General features: G+C 41.9%; 1 protein-coding gene across 1 annotated transcript in view; it reads right to left on the bottom strand.

Moving 5' to 3' along the window:
* Positions 1-663: 663 nt before the first annotated feature.
* The window catches only part of LOC147016750 (thyroid hormone-induced protein B-like), a 12,914-nt gene continuing 1,318 nt past the window's right edge, over positions 664-12,259 (bottom strand). Inside the window, exons 2-4 of the mRNA XM_085845710.1 lie at positions 12,198-12,259; positions 3,039-3,123; positions 664-2,908 (exon numbers count right to left, since the gene is read on the bottom strand). The exon at positions 12,198-12,259 is cut by the window's right edge and continues 195 nt beyond it. Of these exons, the coding sequence (XP_085701836.1) occupies positions 2,892-2,908; positions 3,039-3,123; positions 12,198-12,259 (164 nt within the window). The 3' untranslated portion in view covers positions 664-2,891. The remainder of the gene's footprint in view (positions 2,909-3,038; positions 3,124-12,197) is intronic.

Here is a 12,259-nt window from a genome sequence, read left to right as displayed (position 1 = left end):
AGTACCAGCACACAATGGCTTACTCTTTTTAAGAGGTACTTTGGGATATTTAACATCCACGAGAGAATGTGGGCAAATGGAACAGCCAGCTTCCACTTCTCCAAAGGACAGTGTACTCATGTTTGGGAAGTATGAGGGTGACAGTAGTCGTTCAGGGAATCGGACCTGTATTATCCAGCTCAAAGGTGAATATGCTACCTTTTAACCATCTATTGGTCTGTTACCAGAGCCGTTACTCTTGGTGGGCCTGTGTAGGCCAGGCCAACCCAAAAATTTGACCAAGCCTACCTAAAATCTCAGAGCCGATGATTATTATTTTGCTTTATGTTACCAATAAAGTCTATTCTAGTTTTATTATATTCTTAACAAATGATGGACATTAGTTCAGAAACATATATTTTGGATATTCTTGAATTTTTCAAACTTCCAAAAGTATCTGATTGGCCGACTGAAACATTTTGAGGCCTACCCAAAAATCTACCTTCCCTTACGGCCCTGCCCATCACCCTCTGTTGTTTTCCTCTTGCACAAGCACTTAACTTCTATAACTGTCCTCTCACCGCCCCCCACCCCCATCTCCTACCCTCCCCATCTTCACCCATTAGTTAATATAACGTGTCACTGAAGTTACTCTTATGATAAAGTGTGAGCATCAATGATGTATGGAAGTGAGAATACCAAGCTTTTATTGGTTTGTGTAAACATATCAAAAGGATATTTACATGGAATACTACTCGTATATTACAAACAAAGAATATACTTTCATTGGAAAAACCAAAACATGACACAAGTACGATGGATTTTTCACCCTTTAAACAATTCTCCAAACAATTTTGCCCATTTGTTCAACTTCATGCAATTCTTCAAATTCACAGTAGGCGGAAGCATTCTACAACTTAGCGTGAATCTGGCTTCCATAGCATTATATGTCCAATTCAAGGGGTTAACCAGCCAACCTCAAAATCATCCATCCCTGATCTGTGAAGTGCTTTCCTATTTCAAGACTAATCAAGTGCCACGAACAATCGAAATTATGAAAGGAAGAATACACAGCAATAGGGCTTGCTATCTTGGAATTGTCAGCAGTGGCTGCAGCAAGGCACGTGTGCACATGGGGCAATGGCGTTGTGCGGGCCCTTGAGGTCAAATACTCACTGCCAGCAACTATAGGCTTGATGTAAGCAAATTGAACCTAATTCTGAGGTTTCTTTCTCACACAGCTCCAATCTTCCACTTTGTTTCATGCACAATCACAAACATAACATACAGTGTTCACCACAGCAACTGCATTAGAACGTGTAAATAAGGCAGCATAGAAACCATAAGATATGAGAACCATGGCAGCATAGGTAGGAATAACAGAAGCATGGTAACTGTAACATACATGAGCATTCTTCTGCCTTGACAGTTTTGTTTGCATGATAAAACTATTGTGTTTACAGTGTTATCGATTGAGACACAAGGCTGACAAAGGTTCATTAGATGCACTCACTGTTCATATAACATGAAAGAGGGTTAGAAAGCAGAAATATATGGTGTGGGTTGGAATATATAGATACTTTTGATACTTTCACTGTACAAAGCACATCAGGATTTCGTATTCACCGAAACGAGCAGTCAATCGGTTTGCCAGGTTGGTGCGCATTGCGTATTTGGACTTTATGTTGTGAGAAAGCAGCCTACGCCAGTTTGCGCTTTGTTGTAATCGGGATATGACCCTTGTGTCAAGTAGCTGGCAGTGCGCTGCTGAGCGGGTGGTCATGAACGTCATGAAACTCCTGATTCTAGTGGAGTTAGGTGGCTCCAAAGTCCCAGTAAAGAGCTTTTTAACAAAGGACCTTTGGGACAAATTCAAGCCCCCATGCTTTGGGATTGGTTACACCTTCATTTAATGTCTCAATGTAAAAAAGGTATCAACATTGATAAAATTTGACAACTATGTACAGGTAGTGGAGAAAAAAATGGAACACCTTGGTAAATGAGGGACACCAAGCAACGGCTTCCACATAGATGTGGCCCATATGTTAATTAAGCAAATAACATCCCAACATTCTTAGGGTCATGTATAAAAATGCTGCACAGGCCGGGTTGCCTATAATTATGGCTAGCATGGCTGCAAGAGGAAACCCACCAATCCCCCATCCACAGAGCATGTGCAGTCACCCAATGGTTTGACGAGTATGACACTGATGTTATCCATATGTCGTGGCCTTCTCTGTAACCAGATGTGAACCCAATCGAACATTTATGGGATATTCTGGAACAACACCTGAGACCTCCATCAAACATGTGTGAGTTGATTGACTTTCTTGTGGAAGAATGGTGCCACATCCCTCCTGCACAATTCCAGAAGCTGGTGGACTCTATAACACGGTGCATACAGCTCGTACTGGCCACACGTGGTGGCCCAACACCCGATTAAGTGACTTTACATTGGTGTTCCCATTTTTTTGTCCACTAATTATACATTACAAGTGCTGATGCTAAAACAGAAACTGTCATACTTCAGTCACATCATGCATACAGAGAACAAAAGTCTGGAGAAATCAACCATGCTGGGTATGGTTGAGGGAAGAGGAGGATGATGAGGAGGAGGCAGACCTATGTGCTGGATGTATGGGATAAAGGCTGCAATCAAGCTGTCTCTGTCAGAGCTTTGGGAAGCAGTACAGAATAGGGATGTTTGGGGAAATCTGATCATGACTGTCACCAGAAGTTGGACATGACTTGACAGAACTATATAACTGTAGAAAGCAAAAACGTTTCAACAAAGTATGAAATTACCACTGCTTCTATGTGAAACTCACCATGTCATGGCTCATTAAATATGCTTTCACAATCTTAATTTGGCAGTTTCTGGACATTTAAGTTCTGTGCCTATTTGCTGTCCACTAAGCTTTCCTCATTCCTGAAATGAAAACGACAGTGACATTTCATTTTAGGGAGGCCAACACAATGGTAGGCCAACATCAGTGTATTATTACAGGGTGCATAGAAGAAAAACAGACATGCTCAGATCTTGGTCAGTAAACTCTTACCAAAGCATGATCCACTTTGGAAAGTGATATCATCGATTGCAATGTCTCCACTCACTGAAGATCCAGAAACACCCTGAAAGATGATCTGAAGTGCACAGAGATTGGCAGGTTGAGTGGCATCATTACACAACACATTAAACTATCACTTAATGTCATGAAAATGAAGTAAATGAACAGAATATTCAAAATGAACAGAATAACAGAAGAAATGAAAGATAAGGAATGAGTTTGAGTAAAGAGAGATGTCACTGACCAAATGGCATCTTCTCGTATCCAAATTTGTTTGTACATCCTTTGTGTAAGATAGAGTGAAGATTATGATGTAGATTTATGTTGTGGGTAGTAAAAGTAGTTGTAGAATGCTCTTGCTGCATTGTTTTTCAGGACTGAAGAAGGAGGAAGATAAGAATATATTTTATCAAATAGGGAAGGTGTGAATAAATGGGAGTGTATTGATTATGGGCAATTTACAATGCCTGGCATCAATATTATGTTCAGGTATCGAGACGAAGGCATGGCTGAGGTCTGCTTTGTGGATTCAGTCTGGGACCCCCAAGTTAAAGAGACACATGAACACAATCCATGTCTAGCAATGCAGTGTTTGATTTACTGTACGGATGTTCTGAAAAGACCTGGACAACTTTGGTTGTTAATATATTTAAAACCACAAATGATACGATACCCATTAGTTTATGTGACAGAAATTCATAAGGTTTTGTGCGCACCATCAACACACTTCAATGTGAGCTCCGTTTGTCACGCGCAGGCCATCAATGCACTACACACGTTCTTCCCATGTTCAGCTCAGCGTGTTTGCGTCCACCAGTGCGCATGCAGCTGTGATCCGAGAATGAAGATCCTGCAGGTTTCATCTGTGAACATGACCTTTTTGAGGTAATCTTCGTCATCCTCTATGCAACTGAGCATTTCCAAGGCAAACACCTTGCATTTGGGTCTGTCATTTGGTTTGAGTTCCTGCAGAATCTGCACCTTATAGACATAAAGCTTCAATCTTTAATGAAAAATCCTGTATACAGTGGTGGTTGGTAGTCGCAGTTCTTTGGATGCACGTCAAATTGATTTTATTGGATGTTGTTGAAACGATTCACGCACTCATTCAACGTCTAATGCACTTGTGCTTGGTCGACCACTTTTCTGTTTCTGACAACTTTGTCTCCTTAAACCTCTTGGACCACCCTCTAATACTCGTCCATGATGGCGGATTCTTTTCATGCCTTGTACAGGAATTACACTGAACTTGTGTGTCGGATCTCATCTCGATGAACCATTCGACGCACTGATCTTTCTCAGGTAGAATCGCCATTTCTTTTACATTAAACTACCAGACCTGAAAATAAAGAACTTTATGAGTTTCTGTATCATATAAAACAAGGGAAGTCATTGTATTATTTGTGATACTAAATATATTAACAACCAAAGTTGTCCAGGTCTTTTGGAACAGCCTGTATTTTAGGTCACTATCCAAACTCAGTGGAGCAAGTGTTAGTTCATGTGTGTTAATTTTGGTAACGCTCTTTGTGATGTGTGTTGCCATGCAGCCATCTCAGCTGGGGCTCATCACCAATGTAACTCCTTTAGTCTTTGTAACTTGAGGAATCTACAGTATCGAAAATAACTATGGGAACAGGAAGAAGAGGGTATAAAATGCAAACAACATGAAAGAATAGCATGTAATGTGTAATGATGATGAAATGTTTGATAGTATATCCAGTTATAGTAAGGTGTTGAAATAGTACACTGTGATTAGATGCCATGCAAGCAATCAGTAAGTGCTAGACCTGAAGAAGGATTATAAATGTGTAGGTGACGACATCACTATAGTATGGTGAATACAATCACATGACATCATGTGATTGGGAAGGAAACATCACATGACAAGAGGATATAAATCAAAGTCTGAGTGAATGTCACCCACTCCTTGCAGCAGATTGCAGCTCAACTTCATCATTAAGCAGAAGCTGTCTGCAAGACTGAGGAAATTTTGCAAAACTGGTACTGTGAATAATATAAGTAGTCAAGGAAGAAAGCCCTCAAAATTGATGTTAAGTACCTCCGAGGTGTATGTTATATACATCCTGGAGGAGGATGCCATAAAGATCTTGTGAATGATCTTATTGCTGAAAGTATGGGTGTTAATATTTCTTCAAGAACAGTAAGATACAGTACATGTAAGTGCAAAAATGGTCTCAATGGATGTGCAGCTGTATGAAAACAGTTGCTGACTTTGTTTCTCCTCAACAAAGTTCTGGGCTTTTACATACACACATATATATACCTCTTATAACACTGAGGATGCATTCCAGAGGAGTGAGGATAGTGCTATAAGAGGGCACCATTACATGGTGCCGATGGAGGTATGTTCTTGAGAGTGTTATATCTGATGCATCAATGGTATAGGACAGTTTTGTTGGCCATCGGTAGTTGCACTACAGATGTTATTATGGAGTTTTACAAGTAAGAAAAAAACCTGTTTATATAAATAACATAATTACATATCAAGCCTGGTATTGGCTTTGTGGTTAGGATGGTGGCTTGGGATTCTAGGGTCCTGAGTTCATGCCCCGTTGGCCACTGAATTAATACACCAGGGAGTTGACTCAGCCTGTCATCCTTCTGCGGTCAGTGAAATGAGTACCAGTGTGTACTGGTAGAGGGGCACTGCATCAGCGACACGGTCGCGCTTCCAAGAAATGATAGCTACCCCGGCAGCTAAGTTGCCATACACAAGAAGAAGAAGAAGATTACATATCAAAATAAGCTTGTCATCTATTTACCACCACTGCCTTCACTCCTCTCTGTGCTCCTACTCCTCCAAAACCACCGCCTTGAGCATCTTGTCAGATCAGGAATCAGTATTCAGCATATAGAACACTTCACTCCAGTGCTGTGCTCCATGACTGGGCCATTGTTAGAAATGATCTCAAGCATGTCAGGCAACTTCAAGAAGACATCAGTTAAGTTTTTAATGCTCAGGAATTTCTCCGGTTCAGTCTCCTCTGTAGCAGTGTCCTCTTGCATTAAGCAACTCCCGTGTGAGGCAAGTAGCTCCTTCACATCATCAGCATATACTTCATTCAGCCAGCTTGTTTGGCAAACTAAAAAATCTCCCTGGTGATGGACTCCTGCACCTCTGGACTCCCGTGAATGACATCCGGCTACATCTTCCGCCACGCACTATTCATGGAGATGTTTGTGACATCCTCCCAAGCTCCATCAATGTTTTCAATTGCATTTGTGATGTTGAAATTCCTCCAGAACTGCTTGATGGACTCCTGACTCAGACCATCTGTTGCATAGAACAGCTGTTTTAAGTGGTGAAGGAGGTAATATACCTTGGACTTGGCGATTACCCCTTGGTCCATGGGTTGGAAGAGAGAAGTTGCATTCGGAGGCAAGAACACAATTGCAACAGGCAAGGGAGTCCGGAGGCTGTTGAGGTGCTGTGGGTGGCCAGGAGCATTGTCCAACAGCAACAACACTTTTGCTTCTCATCTTATTTTCTTTCTTCTTTTTGATGTTATATTTTTTTAATCAATATTTTTTTTTTGTCGAGTGTAATGTGAAACAGCATTATAAGAGTTAACATTATGAGAGGCATGTCTGTATGTATGTATGTATAATATATAAAACAAGGTATTAGAAAACGTGTTGCTGACGTCAGCAGCATTCGTGGTGGCAATGACAGGAGCCGTTGCTTGCGGCGGGATGGTGGTTTTGGTATAATGGCGGACAAACCCATGGAAGAGTCAACCGTGCTATTCCTGCCAGGTATTACCTTGGAAGGTGATCCGGACTTATTCTGGCCATGGTCTCGAGGCACCCATATGATGTGGATCCATACGATGTGGCACATACGCGTTAAGGGCGAGCAAGAGGCTCTCAGTTAAAAGCTAGATGTTGTGGTATTTGTGAATATGTATGAGTAAATACCTATATATGAACAAGAAAAATTGACGGTTACATGTTATACGTTTGCTGTAGCACACATCGGTAAAATTTTAATATAAACTGCTTGATGAAATGAGCTAATTTTGACTGTAGGTGGCAGTATTGTATTGTAACCTGCCTGGTGAGATGCGTGAAGATGCTGGAACATTCTCAGAAGAAACTTGCAGTATGGATGAGAATCGCAGTCACTGGAAGGCACGGGATTGTTCTGTGATACTATATAAACTCACAAGATGGAGGTGTACAGAGACGGGTGACATGTGACGAACTGTGTTTTCGATCATCCCCATAATAGACATCATTGTTTGTCAACGTGATCAACACGACATCCATCTGACCCGAGCTGTTCAGCATTCCACTACATGGTCCAATCATCATCTGATCATTGCTAAAACAGCTCTCCATATTGTGTCTAAAGCACGGAACCAGTGACCTTGACAAAACCCGAAGCTGAACGTTTTGAAGTTGAAAAACCCAGACACACATCCCAAGCTAGCAGTAAAGCTAGAGGAGGAGCTGGGCAAATGTGACTACATGGACTTTAACTTGTGCACAGCTGAATGGAACGCACTCTGCAAAGCTACCTGGAAGGCTACATTCAATACAATCGGCCACATAGAATGTAAACATCATGACTGGTTCAACGAAAATGATCCACTTCTTCTTCCCATGTTGGATGACCTGCATCAAAAGCATGTCACTTATGCATGTGATAAACATAATCTGTTAAAGAAGAATGAATATGCAAGGGCCAGCAATGCAGCGCAAAAGAATTGTCGCCAACTGAAAGAGGATTGGTGGATCAACATAGCCTGTCTGCTCCACAAAACTTCTGATTGCAGAGATGCACAAGGCTTTTTCAAAGAACTGAAAGTCGTATATAGTCCCAGTTTCAATGGGAGTATGTCGGTAAGAAGTGCTAATGGGAGTTCTCTTATCATAGAGCTAATTTTGATCCTGCAAAGGTGGGCAGAACACTTCAGCAAGGTCTGGAACCAGCCATCCAACATCGATGATGCAACAATAGAAGACAACCACCAGATACCTGAGATGTCACACCTCGTGGTACAACCAACGGTCGATGAAACTCGCAAAGTTGTGAAACAACTAAAGATGGGTAAGGCATCTGGTGCTGACGGCATTCCACTGGAAGTGTACAAGCATGGTGGCCCCCAACTGCTTTTGCAACAACATAAACTGTTCATGCGAATCTGTTATGAGGAGTCAGCCCCACAGGATTTCAAAGATGCCCCAATCATCCAATTGTACAAAAGGAAAGGTGACTGATTGGACTGCAACAACCACCGAGGAATCGCACTGTTGTGCAGAGCTGGGAAAATTCTTGCTCGCATTGTCATCAATCGTCTACCCGGCTTGCAGAGGAAATTCACCCGTAGAGTCATTGTGGCTTTAGAACAAACCGTGAAACAGCTAACATGGTTTTTACAGTGCGACAAATACAGCAAAAGTGTCACAAGCAACACAAGAACATGTACGTCATTATTGTTGATCTGACAAAAGCTCTGTCAGCCGCCTTGGCCTCTGGAAATTACTGCGACACGTCAGTTGCCCAGAGAAGCTGGTTTACATCATTTGATGAAGGCGAGAGTTGTCGGCAATGGCGGTGAATCTGAGCCTTTCAATGTCACAAACAGCACTAAACAAGGCTGTGTCCTAGCACCAACTGGCATTGTAATTGCCACAATCATCACCGACACACTAGAGGACTCAGGTCTCGAGGAAGTCAATATCCATTTTTGTTCTGATGGCAGTGTTTTTAACCTCAGCCATCTTAAAGCTCAGACCAAAGTCTGACTGATGCCCATCAAATAGTTGTTATTTGCTGACAATTGCGCTATTGTCACCCATACAGAGGAGGATGCGCAATGCCTGGCAGATGCCTTTGTATGATCTGCCGACTAATATGGCTTGACTGTCAGCATCAAGAAGATTGAAGTCTTGTTCCAGTCAAAACTGGATTCACAATACGCGGAACCTTGAGTCACAATCAACGAACCATTCTTCCCTCCAAGTCTTCAAGACAGCTGTTCACCACTATCTCACATCATCCCCAATCCAAAACCATGATCTTTTCTCCCCTTGTTAACCTCCCTCCACCACCCCAATCCCTCCTCCATACAAATTTCCAGTTTTCCCTTCTTAGAGTTTCCTTCTGTATCCATATTTTCCACCAAATGCATTTTCTCCTGCCCCTCATTCCTCCCCACACCCATTATTTGTCAGTCTCCCTCTATTCTTGGACTTCAACTCTGCTGTTGGTGTCCCCCCCCCACCCCTCAACAGTTGCTTTTGTCTTGTTATTTCCTGATCTGTTCAATATACTAGTTTTTCCATGAGCCTCGATCGACTATGTACACAAAAAAAAATCCATGATTTTTTTTTTTCCTCTTCAAGATACAATTGCTGTTTCATTGCAATGAGGCATCAACAGCATGAAGAAAAACAAATCGCTCATTTGAAACTTCCAAAATATTTTTTGACTTAATGGGACACTGTGGAAATCCTTCAATCTCAATAAAATGTACTATAATATACATACTTTTACTGTTATCACTGAATTATGGTTGGAAACGTACTGGTTTTTTATTTCAGCAAAAGTAACTCTGCAGTGTTTTAAAGTTGAAATACTGAACTGACCAATTATTCCTGGAACTGACCACACTGACCAATGGAGGCCAGATATTGGTATGAACAATTGATAACGATTGCTTGCAGGAGTGGACAACACAACACGGAATTACATTTAGTGGTAGTTAGGAAACAACAGTTGTAGAGGATCAAGGACTAAGGTAGTGGTGGAAGTATGTAACCACCCAGTACAAGCCTGTAGTGTTTGTTGTATACATGCAGATAAGGAAGGAAGTTAAGAGGAGGGGTTGGAAGATGATGAAGTGGGGCAAGTGCAGGGATAACGTAGCTTAGAGTACAAGGATTGGTGAGGGCCAAGTAAGAGGAACTTCGCGAAAAAGTCAAAGGTTTGGAGGAGGAACAGCAGAATATACAAACAGACATTTGGGGGAATTGCAGAAGTTTTGTGTGGAAGAAGATCAGGAAAGGGTACATCATCAAGGAATATAAATCAGTTATGGTCGACAGACGAAGTAGCGAATGAAGTTGGTGAGAAGGAGGAGGTTTGGAAGAGGATAAAGAAGATCAAGGGTGGAGGATGACAACCAGATGCAGAGGTGGTGCACTTGTATGGGCAAAAGAAGAAAATGGCAAGGAGAACTATGGATAAGCCAAGGAATGGTACTGGAGCAGATGTGTACAGCAAGTTAGAAGAGGACGGTGGGAAGAAAATGACATAAATTGGCTCCTGACAGGGATGAGGATGATGGTGACATGAAAGGGGGTGAGGGTGGTGGCGATTAAGGATGGCGAGGGAAAGCTAGTGGCAGAGAGAGGGCAGTATTGAAGGTGTGGGAAAGATATTTTATGGAGCTGTTGAACTAGGCAGTTAGCAACAATGAGCTGGAGCTACCATGTTATGCAGAGTGGAAAAACAGAGGTTTAGAAAGAGTAGGGGGATGACGAATGAGATGGTCACGTTCAGACAGTTTGTGGAGAAGATTTTGAATATGCAAAGTGAAATTGCATTCGGGTTTATGAATCTTGTGAAGGCCTATGACACTGTTCCGAGAGATAGTGATGGCGACACTGAGATGGATGTGAGTGCTGGAAGCAGAAATTAGATTGATGCAAGCCAGAAGGGATATACGAGGGAAAGGAAGGAAGAGTTTTGGTTGGTCCTAGAATGTCAGAGTTCAGCATGAACATGGGGTTGAGGCAGGGAAGTTCTCTCGGTCCACTCATGTTTATCATGGTGAAGGAGCTGGAAAGCAGGAGGGTAAACATGAATAGTATGCTGGAGATGTTGTTTGCAGACGATCCTATTGTTCTGGTGGAAAGTAAGCAGGAGATGCAGGAGGTACTGTGGAAGGAGAAGGCAGAATTCTGGAAACATGGATTGCTGGTTGAAGTGGGCTGGATACTTGGTGTAGATGTGGAAGAGAGAATGACAAAGAAAGGGATAGGTTGAGGGAGCAAGGTCAGAGGAAAAGAGGTAGACCACAGCTGAGATGGGAAGATTGTGGGATGAGGGATATCAATAAGGTGGGAGTAGTTGGAGAGAGTTGGCTAAGGACAGAGGGAAGTGGAGGTGTATCGTGTTCAAGGCAGGACAGAAGTTTTGAGACCATTCGGCCTCACGCTTTGTAAAGGGAAGAGAGGAAGAAGAAGTACTGTGAGTAGTGACGTTTGATGGTTGTTTATCTTTGAAGTTGCTCGTATTTCTCTGCAAATAATTGACAATGGCAAAAGCTGTTCCAAAAACATGAAATGTGCATACCACAAGCATGTATGACAACAACTTGAAATTACTCATCAGTAAGCATGCTGCAACATCAATGCAGTAATTTTTCTCATCAAGATAAGTCATTCTAAAAATGGTTTGTCTTTGTCGTCCATAAAGTCTGCATATGTATCGTAAAATAGTGATGGCTGCTGCTTGTGCCTTAATAGCCAAGATAAAGTCGAGCATAGTGATACAATATATACACTCAGACCAGTACGTTTGCAACTACATATAAATCAGTCACAAGAGTAAATATATGCTTATAAAAGTGCATTTGATTGAGGTTAGAGGGTTTCCACAATGTCCCTTTAAAGCCAAAGGACACCATGAATGCTGAAAAACACAAAAACCTTGACTGGAGGTGATAGAAAGAAGCAAAGTATAAGTAAATGAAGGAATGCAAGGAAGTTCGAAAAACAAGGACAGAATAAGTAAAGGGGAGAGAGAAGAAAGGCCAGCAAAGATAAATGTTTCACAGCCCCTGCATATCATTAGAATATTGAGGAGATTGACCTACAGAAAGGGATTGCAAGGAATTGAGAAAGACAAGAAGTGTGGAGGTCATTTCAAATGTAGCTGATGGATATGGTAGTGGAGATATAATTAAGTAGTCATTTGCTTCATTCCCTTCATATAACCTTCAGTAATGCCCATCCTAATCTCCTCTCACTCATTTTAAAGATCTTGCTGAGGGGAGTTCCAATTTCGATTAAAAGCCTTGGTACGACAGTTAAGAAACATTTGTTCAGAAATACCTGATATTCCCACACAGTTATATGTGTGCTACTGTACAAGCGCACAAACACACAAATGACCTTGTGCTCTGTAGAGCTTCGGTATTCCACACAGCACTTGGTCCAGGCATTGTGCACAGATC

Source organism: Eptatretus burgeri, chromosome 11 (assembly GCF_056783735.1).
Source record: "Eptatretus burgeri isolate ZD-2024b chromosome 11, Ebu_testis_v1, whole genome shotgun sequence".
NCBI classification, from domain to species: Eukaryota; Metazoa; Chordata; class Myxini; order Myxiniformes; family Myxinidae; genus Eptatretus; species Eptatretus burgeri.
The sequence above is the reverse complement of the archived record's forward strand: the minus strand, read 5'-3'. Positions and strand labels throughout refer to the sequence as shown.